This window comes from Haliotis cracherodii, unplaced genomic scaffold (assembly GCF_022045235.1).
Source record: "Haliotis cracherodii isolate W230 unplaced genomic scaffold, xgHalCrac1.p SCAF_6, whole genome shotgun sequence".
Lineage (NCBI taxonomy): Eukaryota > Metazoa > Mollusca > Gastropoda > Lepetellida > Haliotidae > Haliotis > Haliotis cracherodii.
Genome location: NW_027266319.1, coordinates 23,763,140 through 23,781,554, shown reverse-complemented (window position 1 = coordinate 23,781,554; position 18,415 = coordinate 23,763,140). Strand labels below are relative to the sequence as shown.

The 18,415-nt window shown below is 40.4% G+C and overlaps 1 protein-coding gene across 1 annotated transcript; it reads right to left on the bottom strand.

Annotated features, from left to right (window-relative positions):
• Positions 1–295: 295 nt before the first annotated feature.
• LOC139444836 (phospholipid-transporting ATPase ABCA3-like) lies at positions 296–17,759 on the bottom strand. Its single transcript, XM_071225815.1, has 19 exons — positions 17,272–17,759; positions 15,431–15,667; positions 13,650–13,900; positions 12,661–12,898; positions 11,931–12,104; positions 11,509–11,690; positions 10,164–10,292; positions 9,607–9,736; positions 8,031–8,185; positions 7,494–7,649; positions 7,193–7,403; positions 6,682–6,931; positions 6,149–6,270; positions 4,362–5,375; positions 3,941–4,162; positions 3,079–3,590; positions 2,337–2,524; positions 2,002–2,172; positions 296–1,915 (listed from the first exon to the last, which is right to left on the bottom strand). The coding sequence occupies exons 1-19, from the start codon at positions 17,573–17,575 to the stop codon at positions 1,468–1,470; spliced, it is 5,094 nt and encodes a 1,697-aa protein (XP_071081916.1). The 5' UTR covers positions 17,576–17,759; the 3' UTR covers positions 296–1,467.
• Positions 17,760–18,415: the final 656 nt, after the last annotated feature.

Genomic DNA, 18,415 nt, shown 5'->3' with positions numbered 1-18,415 from the left:
TAATCGAATCTGGATCAGACAATCCAGTGATTGACATTATGATCATCGATCCACGCAATTGGGATACGATGACATGCATCAACCAAGTAAGCGAGCCTGACCACCCGATCCCGTTAGTCGCTTCTAACGACAAGCAAAGTCGCCTTTTACGGCAAGCATGGGTTGCTGAAAACCTATTTTACCCAGGATCTTCACGGGTACCCAAACCTTGAGAACAGGTGATCAACGAAAACGAGAGTCGAACAACACTTTTATTATAGATCGATTCATAAATACTTTGAGAAAAGTTGTTTTTGAAAAAGCATTATTTGTATCAAACTATATTATTGTAACATATTTAAGAATATTGCCCATTTTGGACTCACCAGCATGACATACACAGTTATTTCTCAACATTAAGTGAGGTGAAATTGGGTTTAACGTCGCGTCCAAGATTATTGCACTTATATAGCGACGTGCATGTACGCGTTTGTGTGGCTGCTTGTACTAGTCCGGACTGATGCCGATTTATAGTGCAAGCATACTGAGATACCATGCCGCAGTTTAACATGCATACCTCACTCAGACACAGTATACTGACTCCGAGCCGACCAGTCCTTGTTTTAGCCCCTTAATGCCGAGCGCCAGACAGGGTAACAACAAGTACCATCTTTTAACGTCTTTTGGTATGACGCGGCCGGGGATCGAACCCCGGACCTTCCGCTCTCCGGGCGGACGCTCTACCTCTAGACCACGGAGGCGGTTCAACATTAAGTAAGAACATTTACAGTGTAGAACAGGAGCTGAAGTGGAGGCAACAATGTGGTTGACTTGTACAGTTTTGCATGATTACATTTCTTGTAATTTCTATATATAATTTCTAAATTGGTTTTTATTCAAGAACATTTATTAATAATGTGATATTGTGATGCTGTGAGAGGGATACAGTCATTTAATATAAAACTTCCCTGTTTACTTTCAAATGTTTGTTTTCTTATGGCATTATCTGATATTTTTCATTTCTTTCTTCTAGATACTTAACTTATGTTTGATTGTCATTGGAAACTTTAATTAGAATATGTGATAATTACAGATTGAATCTAAATAGTTCATAACTATAGTAACTTAAAAGAAGTAACCATCCCTTTTGTCTCATACATGTCATGTCATGTCGACATACAAAGAGGCATATTCATATGCTGACAGAATGTCTGTAATGTATGTATGAGGGAATACATTTTGATGCAAATGTGAAAAAAGAACTTAAACCTTGACATTTAATTCCTTCGTTTAACTACATTGGAATTTATAGGCGGCATCCATAGAATGTTGATATGTCAATCAATGTCTGGACGAGAAAACATTTTAGCTATGATCTAGAGTACTTAGGCATCACATGACCAAGTCTCTACACCGGATGTGTTGTAATAATATAACAGATAATACTTCTCAACTGTGATGTTATTCCCCATACTCTATAATTATATTTTAACAGCAGCAGCATAGTCTTTTGCAACGGCTTGTTTTATCCTCCTTTGGTGGAACTTGTGAACGTGTAAATGAGAGGAACACTTGTTCAAGGGTAGTTTGGTGAACTGAATAGTCCTCGACAGAGAACTGCGCCTTGGATTGTTCCATCAGTGTGAAGACCTGGGCGAGACTGACGGCGCTGTAAGGAACTTGGAAGTGAACATAGCCCTGGTGGTCGTCAAACACCTTGGTTTCAGGAAAGGTTGCTGTGATGAAGCTCACCAGCGGTTCAGTTAAAGCGGGAGCCCTTTCTTCTAAAACTCCTGTTTCAACTGTTTTCATCCTAGCTATCAGCGTGTAGCCCTGGCCGAATTTGGTCTTCAAATGTTGTGGTGTTCCAAGACACACAAATCTTCCATTCACCATGATGGCAATTCTTGTACACAGAGCGTCACATTCTTCCATGCTGAAAGGTCAAGAATCCATGTTAATTGCAGGGTAACCATAAAGGTCTACAGCAACTTTACATCAATTAAAACCCTTTTCACTAACCTGTGAGACGTGAGCACGAGGGTCCTACCACGTTCCCGGACCTTTGACAGGACGTTCCAGAGCTGCCGCCTGGCCTTGGGGTCCATCCCTGTGGACGGCTCATCCAGCATGATGAAGGCCGGGTCTCCAACCAGAGCGATGGCGGTGCTCAGCTTACGCTTGTTGCCTCCACTGTATCAAACAACGTTTGTTATATCATAAGGTAGCAAGTTTAGAAATCAAAGAATTTCAACATGTTTGGCTTGAGTATAAATTATTACAAAGTGTTCAGAAGTGTTTGTTCACAAGACTCAAATGATGATTGGATATATACATTATGTGTTTGAATGCTCAACCTGTACTCCGATGTTGGTTTGTCTGAATACTGCCTGAGCATCATGATATCCAGCAGGTTGTCACAGACGCCTTTGATGCAGCTCTCCGGCACTCCCTTGAGTCTGGCGTACATGGTGAGAGTCTCTCGTCCTGTCATCTGGTCAATCAGAGCATCAAACTGGGGACAGTAGCCCATGTTCTCCTGCACCTGTCATCAATAAGAGAAACATATGTAGCAGAGACTTTGCCTGAATGTAAAAAGTGAACATATAATTTAGTCAGAAGTATACCATCATGTATACTAAAAATTTATCTTATGAAGTGTGCAAACTTTTGAGTTCTATTCTTGAATACTTTCAAAATGCCGCCGCAAGAAAACATTTTAATGAGTGGATTAGCAATTTTGATTACAGGCATCGGTGATATAGCTGGTCTGATGCTGACAGCGTAATAAAGCACAATTCGCTAATGGTATATACTGCAGTATGAACATAGAATCTCATCCTCGTGTCAAACGAGATCAAACATATCGACATTGAGTTGTCATATGTTACAATGTATCAACGAGTCTTGATATATCTGAGCTTGGTAGACATGAGGGGGAGATTCTAGTTATTATCTTAAATCATTCCTCCATCCCTTGTCTGTTTGTAAACATCAATAACGAGTTTAGTGCGTGTAAATAGTACAACGTCAGTGGCAGATTTATAAGTGGTGTCATTAACGTCACAATGGCATGCAAAACGCTGAGAACATTGTTACCTTTTGTGTATGATTCTTGATGTCATAAGACTGCAAGAAAACATTTCCACGTGTCAGCATTACATCGCCAGTTATCATTTTAAAAGTTGTTGTCTTTCCTGCACCGTTTTGTCCAAGGAGGCCAAAACACTCCTTCTCTGGTATGCCCACACTCAAATGATCAACAGCAACGAAGTTCCCGTATCGTTTGTAAACGTCCTTCAGGACTAGTGCATCTGAGTTCCCGATTCCAATGGGTAATTCATCAATGCGTTGCCTTTCACTGAGAACATCTCCATCCTCTGGAACGTGTTGCATTGGACTGAAGAGCGATGCACTGGGCTGTGGTTCTTCCGTTTCCTGTGGTCTGAAGGCATACCAGATTCTCTGTGGTATCTGATACTCAATGAACAGTGTCACAGACATATACACCACAGCCTGGAACAGCATGAAGACAACATAGCGTCCGACTCCCGGAGAGTCCCAAGCCAGGAAATTTTCAGTAAATTCATAGCAATTGTCACCACACGTTCCTGCAAAAACAACAACTATTCTGTATGTTCCATATTGCGCAGACAGTACACTCTGACATTTTAAACCTATGCTTGTTTTCCCCCAGTGTTAGTTACAAAATGTAGGCCTCTATCTCTAGGGCCTGATAGAAATTATAGCTTGTGAATAGGTAAAACATTATTGGCTCTTTCCGATATTCTGTATTAAGCCCTTTCTTCATCACACTTTTATCATTATTGCTGCCTAGCAAGCACCTCACTCATCAAATTATCCTCATCTTTTAAAGGAGAAGAAATGCCAAAGCAGCAGTAAATTGTAACTCACTTTCTAAATCTTGCATATCAAATATGGAATGACTATATTAACCCACCGTTGTGTATGCAACATGGATTACTTGGCGACGTCACACAAAGGAAAGTGTAGTTTTGCTTGGTGCAACTATCCAGGTACAAATAGTTGCTGTACATGTCCATGTAGGACTTGCCAAAGTTGTAGTGGGGAAATATCAGTAGAAACACCCAGTCTGCAGTATCAGCTTCTGCTTTCTTTTCCACTATGGTCAACATGAATACTGTCAAAAGTGTTGCCAAGCCTGTTGAAAAACATAAATGAAAGAAACATCAATAATCATAAAAGCCACAGATCTAAAAAAGGACCGTTTGATACAGTCGAGACGTTTGGTTTCTTTGAAGCAACATATGATCATACTTAAAGCCTAGTGCTAATGAACTACACAGTTTGTAAGGGCAACATTTCTTTACGGTTTATGTAGCATGTAAAAACATGTTTACCTGTGATGATATTCAAGATGATGATGACAACCATCCCGGTTGGAGGGGACTTGAACATATTCTGAAGAGCATACATGAAGGGCAGAACTGCCAAACCATACACAAGCAGGACGAGGAACACGATGCCTAATCTCCCATCTTCTGTATAAGCTGGCGACTGGAATCCTGCAAACACAACCAGCAGCAACAGGGATGGAATCAGGTAGTTGATGTAGTCCCAGACAAAGTTGGACAACCAGAAGACAAATGGTCCAACTCCACTAACAATCTGAAGATGTTTGGCGCCCACCAGTCTCTCCTTGATGAGGAAGTACACGAAGGATGAAGTAAGGAACGCCATGCCAAACAGGAGACAAAAAGCAATAGAAAAGCCAAGTGTAGTTGCAAGTCCCTCTATGTCATCTGATGACCTCTTTGCATCAAAAGGCAGTGGGTTGTTGATTGTGGTAATGGAATGATCCTGAGATGTAAAATGTTTGAGTATTGCATTCATCATGAAAGACAAAGCTATAGGTTGGCCATGGTAAGGCTGGCCATTAAAAAACCCAATTACGTCTTTGCTAGATTTAAACTGTGCTCCGATGATCATTTTCTTGTTGTATCTACCGATACCAAGGTCTCTTGTTCTTGCTAAGAAATAATTTGTTACATTGTGATACTTTGACAGATCAACTTTCTCGACTTTGTTCACAGTTCCCCTGAATTGATCACTGTATGCCTTGGCATACTCCTGTGGCAGCGATCCCAGGTCTCCTGTCGTTGGACCATCAAGATATGGGACAAATGTTCCTTTGAATGGTTTCAAGTCCAGAGTCAGTGGAACGTCAACCTCTCTTCCAAAGTTTATCTGGCCGACAACCAGAGCAACAATAGTACATATGACAGGCAACAGAAGCTGGACAATGGTGATGGTGCTATTCCTCCATGTGTGAAGAGCCTTCTTTACAAACATTCCTCTGAAGCGAGACAGCTCCAACATTACACCTTTGGTTTTGATGAACCCCTCATTGAATTCTGGAACAACAAAAATTATTACATGCGAGTGATTATTTTCGTATTCAGGGGAGACAACTATTTAATAGAATGTTCATAGGGTGATGGAAATGTTCTGAAATGTGCATTATATGTATTATTGATCACAACATGTAAGTTACTGCGTCATTTACCTATGCATTTGGTTTTCATAATTGAATTTTCATCCCACGTAATCCTCTTTCAATCAGCTGTAAATCATTCTCTTCATTAGAAAAACAATAAAACACGAATTAAAGCTAGATCCATTATCTATGAAGGGATATTTTTTAAAGTAAAATTTACCTTCATTGCAAAGTCTCGTATAGTCGCAAAGTCATAAATTGTATGAACCATGGATTCAAAAATTCCACAATGCCTGCCACATTGTTCCCAGGTGTATTTGTTGAAAAAACCTTTATGCTCAAAGATAAAAAGAATAACTGATTTTGTAGCTGCAGATGAAAATATATCTAATCTCGATATGAAATCCCAGCCCCCTTCCAATCATCCCCAACCCCATTTGACCCCCCCCCCCCCCCCCCCCCCCCACCTCCCTCGAATATCAAATGGTCCTCCCCTTGATATTGGTAAGAGGCGACTAACGGGATCGGGTGGTCAGGCTCGCTGACTTGGGTGATGCATTTCATTGATCCCAATTGCGTGGATCTATGCTCATGATATTCATCACCGGATTGTCTGTTCCGGACTCGATTATTTACAGACCGCCGTCATATAGCTGGAATATTGATATGCGACAGTGAATATTTATATACCTAAAATTCCCGCCAACCCTGTAGCTTGAAGATTGTAGCCGCCGTTACATAACAAGTTGTCTGTGGATCCCACTGAGTCGTTGTCATAAGCTTGCTCTTCAACTTGCTCCTCTTCACCAGCCCTATCAAAGAGGAAAATTCCGTGAAATATTGCCCATACTGGGTAAATTTAAATTAAAGCTTGTATATATACATGTCTTTGTATGTAAAATATAAGTTTTTAAGACACATAACCTCTGCTGTTATGTATGAAATAAATATTCTTATCCATTACAGTGAGGAGCAAAAATAATATGACAGGTGATCCTTTATCCCCCCCCCCCCCCCCTCCCAACAATATGCCCATAGTTAATAATGATGGTAGGATATTTGCAATGTGTTATTTAGTTTATTGAGTTTTACCCTACTCGGTTGAACGTTGATCGTCCTGACAACAACAGGTCTGACCGACACAATTATTTAAGTACTAACATAACAAAATAGGCGGACAAAAGCTGACTGCGGCCTAAAACAAAATTCACTTGGTCACTTACTTTAGAAACACCTCTTCCATGGTTGTGGCAGATGTACCGAAACTGGTAATACCCAGTTCCTTTGCCCGACTTTCAATCTCCGTGAAGAGAGCAACAAAGTTGGCTGACTGGTCATCAGGCAGCAGGTAGGAGAGTTCAGCATTGATCTCACTCTCCATGACTGCTGTACTGACGTGTTGCTGGACAACTGCCGTCACTGATGCCACCTGACAGGTGGGTTCCTTCACCAGCACCAGGTGGTATCCAGCTCCTGAAACAACGAAATGTCCTCAAATGACACCTTAGAAAGTTTGTTTTTCTGCAGCTCTCGGAAAACACGTGGTAGTATATTACAAACACGTCATAAGTAAAATAGTTCTATGTTCTATCACAAACGTAACTCGACATAACGTTATAACAACTGTACGTACGGTGTTTTTTCCCAATACTGATACATGTTGCAGGTAGGTCAGGTTACATTTTGTATGAGCTGTCATGAATAATGTGGAAAGTTTTTTGGAACAACACATGCCATAGAGTTTCTTCAGGAAGTACGATGTCCCACAGCACTTGACCACCCCTTCTGCCATGATGGCGATGCGGTCGCCGAGAACGTCAGCCTCGTCCATGAAGTGAGTGGTCAGCAGCATGGTCCGGCCCTGTTTGTTCCTCTGGAAGATGTCCCATGTCTGTCTTCTGGCTGCAGGATCCATGCCGGAAGTAGGCTCGTCTAGGATCACAATCTATAATCATATATCATACACAATAAATAATTTGGTACAAAGACAAATGTGTTTACACAGGAAGCTTTGCGTGTGCTTTTAATGACATACCTTCGAGCCTCCAATCAGAGCAATGCCTACTGAAAGCTTCCTCTTCTGCCCTCCAGATAGATGCTGAGACTGGGTGCGTTTCTTTAAACTCAGGCCAACTTCATTGATGATGGTGTTAACTTCGGTTTTAACATCGGTACTTGGACAACCTTTCAACTATAACACAGATTTTGCAATAAATGTTGACTGTTGACTTGGATGTCTCGTTTACACAATAATACCTCTTCTACCAACAAAATCTCGTTCGTTCAATCATAATGTATATCCATTCTAAGGATCAAAGTAAATGCACTGTGCTGACATTCTGCCAATATAATTTTACCATGTCTAAACAGCACTTAAAAATACACCAAGTTTGGAATATTCAACCAACCAAAAAAGGTAACTTTCAACATTCATCAGTTATCTTTCCACGAGAATGAATACGGTACATGTTCAATTGTCATATAAATAGTACTGAATATAACGGACCTTGTATTTTAAAAAAATACCTCAAATGTCATACACGTACCTCGGCAGAAAACAGTTTAAACTTACACAGGCAAAGAACTCGAGATGTTCCTGAACGGTCAGACTGTCAAACAGGATGTTGTGTTGAGGACAGAGACCAAGACTCTGCCGGACACTCTGGATGTCGTTGTTAATGTCGTAACCGTTCACAATGGCGGTGCCTCCAGAAGCGGGTATAAAACCTTTAAATTATAAAAGTGTCACTTTGTTTGTTATTCCAGTTAAGAAATGAGGATGCACCACGTGATGCCTAATACGAAAACGGAATGGTAATGGTTTGGAGTGATTACCAAATGATACTATATTTAACCTTCCCGTCAGACAATATGGACAGGTGTTGTGTACATTTCACGCAATATAAATTATCCATACCAGCGTCAAATCAAAGACGACATAAGCACGATTTTATAAGATTTTAAATTCAAACGAGGTCACAAGAAATGTTAAGTATTGTCTGAAATTTCAAGACATATTGTCTTGACAGCAAAATTAATGTTCCATTTTTACCTGAAACAACTGATATGTTTTCAAAACAAATCCCACTGAACTCAATATAAAATACAAGTACAATCACAAACACGGATAACAGGCACACAGCTACAAGAACTTAAACAAGACAAACTATTTAACAACGAGTTAGAGATGGTAATGTTCAAGATTGGCACTCCTCAATGGTCTCGAACCCCTCTTTATGATTTTATACACAAATTAAATCACGTTTTCGACGTGAGAACTATAATAATATTTCTAAGTATAGAACTGCATTATTAAAACTTAGAATTGGTAATAATATACTTGGTGTCCTGAAATACGTAAGAAATACTTTTCTGATAATTTAGATGATTGAGTCCATCATGTAATATGCTTAAAAATAAAGGGCGCGGAATCCTCAGTTGTCCTCTGAATAAGTAAATATTTGTAAACCAATGAACGCTCTAACATATTTTTAAATCGTGACATGAGATGAATTTGAACATTGCAACATATGCTTATCATATATTTCAAATAAGAAATCACCAGTGAGCTTAATATACTCAATATCGGTGGAGATCCGGGGTGGAATAGGTCTTCAGCAACCCATGCTTGCTGTAAAAGGCGACTATGCTTGTCGTAAAGGGTCAAGATTGCTGACTTGGTTGATGTATGTCATCGTATTCCAAAGGCGTGGATTGATGCTCATGATATCACTGGATTGTCTGGTCTAGATTATTTACAGACAGCCGTCATATAGCTTTTATATTGCTAAGTGCGGCGTTAAACAACGAACAAACCAATCTTATCTTACTCTGTCTGCTGCTAATGGTCTGCATTGTTCCATATGATCATACCCACACTGTGAGTCATGTGGCCTTCAACATGTATGTACTTTTGGTCTTTTGGCCTTTATGACAATATATCCTTGAATCCTAAAAGAATCCTAAATATGAAAGGGTCAGCCCGTTATACCACAAAATACCTTAATGTACAAAAAACCCCACCTCAATTGAGTGTGTGATGAATCAGTTGCTAGCAACAGGACAGTGTTGTATGTATTTCATATACCACAGTGTAACTTAAGAACACTTTTGCTACATAGCACAGTGAACAAGTTTCTTTAATGTACCTGTCAGAACAGACATGGTTGTAGTTTTTCCAGCGCCGTTGTGACCCAGGAGAACAGAGATCTGACCCTCGAACATGTTGAGACTCATCCCGTCCACAGCTACCTTTTGCTTAGACCCGGAGCCGAAAACCTTCCAGGAAATATATCATGTAAATGTAAAACAGTTGAAGACATAAAAGTAACAGAGCCTGTGCATATCAATCAACATGATGGTTGGTGGTTACTTAGCAATGGTAAAACACATGAAAAATAGTCAGTGTGTGAGTGAGTGAGTGAGTATGTTTTTATGCCGCTTCAACACCATTGCAGCAATACGGCGACGGGGAACACCAGAAATAGGCTTCACACATCGTGCCCATGTAGGGAAAGGAATCTGGGTCTTCGGCGTTACGAGCAACGCTTTAACTACTACACCATCGCCCACATAGGATAGGTGAGGTGGTATATGATGAATGTGTTTCCGGTGTACACCGAATACATGTTCAGACTTGAAAATAGTAATATTAATATCACAAGAACGAATGAATCCGTAAGACCTTTCATTGTCCTTTTTATACCTTTTTTAGGTTATTGATAGATATTCCAGTGGTCAATCCACTTGGTTCCTTCTCAAAGTGCTTCTCATCCCAATGTCCAACAGTCGAATAATCATCTTTTATCTGCTTTGTTCCACACCAGTATGTTCTCTGGTTCAACAAATAATGTTTGTCATTTGAATATACAATATACTACGTTTATAACGAACACTCTTATAACGAATTGACCGATATAACGAACTTATTTTTTAGTCAGGCCATTTGTTGAATATAATCTGTATATATGCTTATAACGAACTACGGTTATTACGAACTAAAATTAGTAGTCTCTTTGAGTTCGTTATAACCGTAGTTTACTGTATTACAGATACCAAATGGTGTCTCTCAACTCAGTGTTCAGGTATGATCACTCAATATTGTGATAGTGCTTTCACATATGTAATAAGATGGTCATATTTCCTGGTGGATTTACATCTCCTGGTGGATATACATATAAACCACAGAACCTTCCAATACCCATCTTTCTGAGGCAAGAGAGTTAACTAACTTTAAAAGTCCAGTTTCCACCCTTGCCGAACTAGGCTGGAATTCCTGGGCTCGATCGTAGCGCCACCAGTGACTATTACCGGTTATGTTCCTTCTAAGCCTCTCCTATGGACCAATCCGATTCCATCACTTGCATTTGTTTCAACCAAAATGGCGGCGCCCAGTCAAGACGATCTGATCGTTCGAAGATCTATGTCGTTATAAAAATCGCGTAGTACATCAAATCACGCGAGCACCTTGATTAAAAACATGAAAAGGTTTGGAAAATATCTGTTGACAACAGTTAACGAACCGGATTTCGATTTCGTTGCGCGATTTTGATTGGACTATGCACAGACTCGTTAGTCCAGCCAAAATGTAACTCCATAATACCAGCCTAGTTAGGCAAGGGTGGAAACTGGACTTTTATAGTCAGTTACCTCCCTTGCCTCGGGAAGATGTCCAATCCCCGAAATTACAACTATTGCATGAAACTTGGTAGAGTTGCTCATAGCGCTATTGATTTCGGTTGGGCTAGTTGTTTGTACTGGTACTCGTACTTCAGGAGTACTGGTGTGCGACATCACGCAACAAACAAACCAGATGTGCGAGTGGCGGGTGTAACCGGTATGGCAGGACAATCTGACCCTTTTCGTGAACACCCGGTGTTAATTCGACGCTAGTTACCCGTTTACGCCCAGTGGAAGATAATCGAGACTGATTATCTGGCGTTTTATATTTATCGTGACCATGCCTCAGGTTGTTTGAATTGATTCAAAGTAGTATAAAGTAGGTCATATCTACAGTGATGTATGCTGCTTAAAATGCTTCATGTACTTACAGTGAAAGGGAAATAGAGTGGTTTCGGTACACCAAACTCCCCTGGCCACACATTGTCCATATACCAGGTGATGAGGAGGTGGATTGCCGTGTCGCCTAGCAACATCAACATGGTGTCCAGCAAGGAGAGGTTGTCATCTATAGTGGCAGGTTCGTGAAAATTAGACCACTGCGCGCCAGAACCTGCAGGAAATGAAATCCATATGTCAAAATGGTTTAAAACATGGTATGACAGTAATTTGACAGATCACAGAATGTGCCCCTGTCAGATATTATATGTATGGTATGTTAAACTATCTGACAGATATAAGACCTTTTCAATTAAGATTCACATCGATGACATATTTATATTTTTGTACGTGTAACAGTGTGAGATATTAGATAGTGTCTCTTAAATATTCAACCAGATCGGAATATAACTACCAGCTCCTTCGTAGAGTGATATGACATTTGCACCAAACGCCATTCCCACATTGAACAGGAGACAGGAAGCCAGTTTAGCTGGCCTGGACATTGTCTGGTATATGATCTGCAGGTAGAAGTACGGGCAGTAGGATATGAAAAACACGATCCCGCTGATTGCCGCTCCAATATTTGCTGAATTATAAGGAAGAAAAAGATTTAGTATTTTATTACATTTCCGCTTTCATTCAAAACGTTCATGTCAATGCCTTGCAGCAAATTGAAACGCCCTCTTGTGACAATCATACCAGTCAAATTATTTGTTAAGAGTTTTCTAAGTTAGAAGGAGCCTTTTCAGGTTACATTTATATCTTTATATCAAGATATCCGGCCCATGAATATCCCGGTTAGAACTGGTCCTCAACAACCCATGATTGCCGTAACGGGTTTGCAGTCATCGCTGCCTTGGTTGATGCATGTCATCTTATGTAATAATCCCAATTGCGTAGATCATGCTCATGATGTCAATCATTGGATTGCCTGGTAAAGACACGATTATTCTGATACCGCCATCATATAGCTGGATTGCGGCGTGAAACAACAAACGGACAAAACAAGATATCCCTTCACTATTTATATTTACAACAATTGATTTGTGTAAAACAATGATCTTCACACATACGTAATTCCAACGCTAAGATCCTGTACTTTGAACGTAACGTACAACCAATAACTACTGAAGCACATTTACCTCTTTGAGTGAAGACGCTGATCATGAAGCAGTAGGAGATGATGGAGACGCCGTAACAGAGGAGGAACACGAAGAACAGAGAGGGATCTGATTTGGCCAGAGCGGCTCCATTTCCACTGACATTAATGCCACACAACAGAGCGTACAGGGCCATGACAATTACCACATATATAATGATGGTCAGAAACCAAGACGTCCAGTGTGCTGCAGCACTCAGACCCATCAGCTTCATGGACTCCTGTGGAGACATAGATGATGTGGTCAAGTTTTAATATTCGAAATTGGATAAACTGGTGAAAGATCCACGATCATTGTGTTACTTCATTGTGTTGGTCCATCAGTTTCGTGGATGCATGCAGTGACATAGACGGATGAAGTCAAGTCTTGACATTTGAAAAAGTAAAAGGATCCACTGGGTATGAATCTTTGATTCTCCCGATTATAATTGTTGATCAAGGGGCGTTGGACCCCAACACACCCAGTTATAATATTTTTGACTCACGTGACGTTTTCCTCGTGAAGTAAATCGTTCTTGAACTTAGGTTTCTTTTAGGTCTTTGAAAGGCATTTAGACGTGATTCACATAAGGAAGAGAATATATGGATGTCAACTTCTATATTATGAGGAACACAACGTTTCGGAGTATATGCTTACTCCATCATTATTTTCACCTGATTAAGGAGTAAGCATATACTCCGAAACATTGTGTTCCTCATAATAAAGCAGTTGACATCCATATATTCTTTTCCTTAGGTTTCTTTTAGTTTTATTCAATGCGAAACCATCCATCAATCTATCTATCTATGGCAGAAATAATGCCGATGCGACGTTTAACTCACTCAGGATCTATCTATCTATCTATCTATCTATCTATCTATCTATCTATCTATGGCTGAAATAATGCCGATGCGACGTTTAACTCACTCAGGCTCTATCTATATATCTATCTATGTATCTATATATGTCAGATTAATGTTATAGAAGCTTACTTTCAGTTTTCTTTCCTTCTCGTAAACAACTCCCTTCGTTGTCTGGATGGCCATCAGGATAAAGCTCAGCATCAGTAACACCGGAAACATGTACTGCAGCAGCTGAATCATGGTGTCATTGATATAGGGTGGGAATGGCATTTGCATCATCTCAACATTCAGCTGCTTGATTGCATAAGTCGAGTTTGGGGTGAGTTGTTTTATGATAGCTTCATATAGAAGACGCTGGACAGTCATGAAGTTCGTGTAGTCTGAAAATAGGAACATGCATTTTGATACATGGAGGAAATATCTGGGATGTGGTATGTTTCAAAAACAGCATTTTCAACTGGGTATGATTTTAAAGACCGTCAAAACTTGTTTACGGAACAGCATTCAAGGCCTAGATAGGGCTTTCAAAGTGTTTCATGGTTAACATATGGAGGACTTGACGCATCCGTAGCCACAATGTGTATGTTCGTGTGTTCAAGTGAACATTTGACTTGCCTTTGCATGTGTTTGTGATGGATGCCACCGGGGCAGGATACGCTCAACCTTTGGCGAACACGTATGATCATTACTAATTAATAGTGCTTATGGTCGTAGTTTGTACTCTTTTGAATTATTAAGATAATGGAAATGGCTTTGTTGCTTTTAATTGCGAAGGTTGTGTGGAGGCAAGTCTTCAGGAACCCATGTTTGTCGCAAAAGGCGACTAAGGGGATCGGGGGTTCAGGATCGCTGACTTGGTTGATGTATGTCATCGTATTCCCCCAACTGCGTGGATCGATGCTCATGATTTCAATTACTTGGTTGTCTGGTCTGCGGCGTTAAACATGCACGTCGCTATATAAATGCATTAATCTTGAACGCCATTTCGATAAAACCCGCCTCTCCTCACCTTTGATGTGAATCACGATGTTATAAGTGTTATGTGCCGTGTTACGTGTAATGTTCATCGTCGTAGATGTGTTTGGAACAATGATGTAGTGGATTTGTGTCACGTGTTTTGCGAGGCGGTAGTATTGCCGTTAAATGTCTGGGTTATGCAACATCCATATCCTGTGCCTCGAAGATTCACGTAGTTGAAGCTCCAATTAATAATTAATATCATAGTTAAATGTACATAATCAAAAATTACATTTACAAAGTAATACAATATGTTTTACCAAAGGTATAATATTTTTACACATTATTTCCCCGGATTGTTCACAAACGGGAAGTCGCTGTTTCGATCTCCTTGCCTCGTCATGCCAAAGACGTTAAAATGTATTTGTTGTTACCCGCGCCTGGGGCTGGGAATTCAGAGGATAAAATATAAACTGGCCGTCTCGGAGTCAGAATACAATGTTTAAGTGGGGTATTCATGTTATAAACTGCCACTTCATATCACAGCGGACTAACACTATAAAAGCGGCATACGTTCGGACTAGCACAAGCAGCTAAACACACAGCATGAACGATGCTGTATTATTTCAATAATCTTGAACGCGTCGTAAATCCCCATTTCACCTCCCCTTTGACGTGTCATGTCGTGTGCTCTTTTTTTTTGCTCATTGTTTGTGTCGTGGCAAAAATATTTTGTTGATGCGTTGTTGTTTTGTAGCCCTATGGCATTGTGTCACCTTTTGTGTGTGACAGTAGTATTGCCGTTCAATGTCTGGGTCGTGCCACATCCATGTCCTGAACCATGAGTATTCACTTGGTGATTGAATGTAGAACTAAAGCTCCAATTCATAAGTAGTTTTGCATCAGCAATAATTAAATTTACCAAATAATACAGATTTTGACGAACTACTTACCAGGACCGCCGGCGAATCGTGGTGTTCCTGAATCCATGAAAGGGAAGGTATCTCTTGTGTGCCAGTTTTCGTAATCATACGATTCGGGGCGTATAGCGAGCAGCACTTCCCTGGGCAAAACTGTGTCTGTCTTTGCAACGTTCTCAAACTCAACAGCAAAGGGAATATTGTTAGAATTCATGCTGAAGTATTCCAACATGTCTTTTCTGGCGGAAAACCCTTTGAACGAATGTGTATCTGAAACAAGACCGTCACCTTAATGTTTATGTAACATATGTATATGGTTGAATGAAGCCCATGGGGATTCCTGGAGAATAGGTCCCCAGTTAGTCTCATGCTCATGTCTGGCCCAGATTCAAACACTGACGGTGATATAGCTTGAATACTACTGCCTGTGGCGTAAAACACCCTTCAGTATGACACAGTGGATCGAAAGACACCACGGAGATTGGTGAGTGAGTGAGTGAGTTGGGTTTAACGCCGCTTTTAACAGTATTCCAGTTATATCGCGGCGTGTCAGCTCAATGTGTGAGGAAAGCCCGAAGTGATGTAGGCATCATACGTTTACCACTTCGACGAAACACACGAGCACGGGTATGGTGCTGACAAACCTAGAAACATAATCGGGGTGAACCGGGATTTGAACCCACAATCATATGTTTCTGATGTGCCCAGGGGACGCAACTCTGCGAATCGCGGCGCCTCAGACGACTGGGCCACCCGTGCCCCCCGGGGCTAGGTATGCTACCACCTGTGTGAGTGGCTACTTGTACTAGTCCGGACTAATGCCGATTTATAGTGCTTGTCACTGAGATACCATGCCGCAGTTTAACATGAATATCCCACTCGGACACAGCCTACCAGTCCTTGTTTAAGCCCCTTTATGCCGAGCGCCAGACAGGGTAACAACAAGTACCATCTTTTAACGTCTTTTGGTATGATGCCAGAGGGTCGATTCATCAACCCTCCGCTCACGGGCCAGACGCTCTACGACTAAACCACAAATTTGGTTATACCTTTTGGCATTTTGCTAATTACTTGTAACATTATTGATAATAAAAACACGTTCATGTTCTAAAGTACCTAAGCAACTGAGGAATGTAACCAAATAAACTGGAGTTTAAGATTTATCATCCAAAACTGGCTCCCACAGGAGATATCGCTTGGATGAGATCAAGCGATATCTACACTGTGGATATCGCTGCAATGAAATTACATCACAATGCTTTGCAGACCATTGTGACGTCACTGGTTACCATGACGTCACAATCAAATGTCATCCCTAATGGCTCTGCTACTGAAGCTGTTTGCAGTGCTTTCTACACTGAAGACACTGGTAATTACTGTCTACAAATTGAAAAAGTTGAAAGAATTATGTTGGATGATAAATAAAATCTCAAAAGACACTCGGGTGAGATTTTCTATATACTGCTCGTCAGGAAAAAGACATTCCATGGACGACAAGAAATACGGGTCATGGCTTCTCGATTTTACAAAGCCGATACACAAATCCCTTGATTAGTGCACTGCCCTGTGTTAGAACATTTGAGTATTACAATCAAGGAAGGTAAATCTTAACGGTATATCGTCCTTCTATCGGTAATGTCACATGCTCACTGGTGTATTTTTTCCCTTCAGCTTAAGTTTCTTTTTTAATACTCGAATACTTAAATGTCTCCTTAACATTTAATCCCTGCGTATAGCATTCCACTGTGTCTGCAGTTTTATACATTAATCAATAATCCACCATCAGGACAAAAGTCATGCATTTTTCATTTTTTATTACATAGTTCCAATTTAGTCAGTTGAAATAGCATGGTAATACTTCAGGCTGTACTTACTTTGATAATGTGTGTTGTTGTTTACAGTAGCATTCACGTCAGTCATCAAGCCATTGATGAGTGTATTGTTAGGCCAGTACAATATCTGTGTTCCTTCATAAAAATCGTCGAAGCCTCGGGCCACGACCGACGGTGGGTAGATAGTTGCCTGTTCGTGCTCTATAGGAACTAGAAATCTCATGCTGAAAAATATTCCCGCAAAAAGGAGAGGTAGAAGAATCTCAAAAACAGTCACACAAATCTTTTTGCGTTGTAGAAGGGAATTCTTCCACAAAAGCAGCCGGAGCTGGCGAAGGAAGGCCATGTTGAATGAAGTCGCCGTTACCTGGTCGGCGATGTGGTAAACAGACACGCTACTCAGGTGAAGTACACTGTCACAAGCGTATTCGTAAGAGTCATACTAATGATCATGTGATTAGATAGCACAGATTACGCTGTCTAATAGTGTATACACATTCCACTTCCTGAACAGGTTCATACCACGTGGGAAACGCGACTGCGCATCAGGAAGCTTTCTGTACCCGGAACAAATGTCACGAGTGTTGTGTCACCTGATGTATTGTAAGAAACTGTTGACTGTGACGATGTTTTGACCTACTTTCACAAAGGATACTATGAACTCTGACCTCTTGAAATTGAGTCCTTAAATAACGATGATAAAAAGTGTCCATAAGATGACAGATGTATATAATCGCTGAAACGTATTGCATGTGACAGCCGAGAGGTGTATACAATTACAAAAGGGACATAACTCCACAATGCATAAACATACGCCCCACTATCTTGAACCTCTTCTAAAAATAGGCTATACTAACTGTTGTGGAATTTTCAAGTGTGAATCTCCAAACAGCAACTCATTACCATACTGTTGCCTGTCAATCATCGATACCCATTTTTGCCTTCTTATGGATTTATCACCAAACAAGAGAATACGTACACAGTGTACGGTAAAATTTAAAAGGGATTGATATTCGTATGTCACTATTTAAATTTTCTCCGATAATTTTAATGTGGTTTTAAGACATGTATTGTGACGAACCTAGCAACTCCATTAAATCATCAATTGATTAAAATTAATAAGGTTTTTTTTACAATTACTTTTTATAATCCTTTGTTTGTTCCTTAATGCAACATTCAACAATAT

What these genes read in the sequence shown, in the direction of transcription:
- LOC139444836 (XM_071225815.1), bottom strand. Translation starts at nt 17,575, where the DNA reads ATGGCCTTCCTTCGCCAGCTCCGGCTGCTTTTGTGGAAGAATTCCCTT. An exon ending in ACGATTCGCCGGCGGTCCTG is followed by an intron (nt 13,901 to 15,430) that starts GTAAGTAGTTCG and finishes TCCTATTTTCAG; the next exon opens with ACTACACGAACTTCATGACT. An exon ending in TCAAGAATCATACACAAAAG is followed by an intron (nt 2,525 to 3,078) that starts GTAACAATGTTC and finishes TATTGATGACAG; the next exon opens with GTGCAGGAGAACATGGGCTA.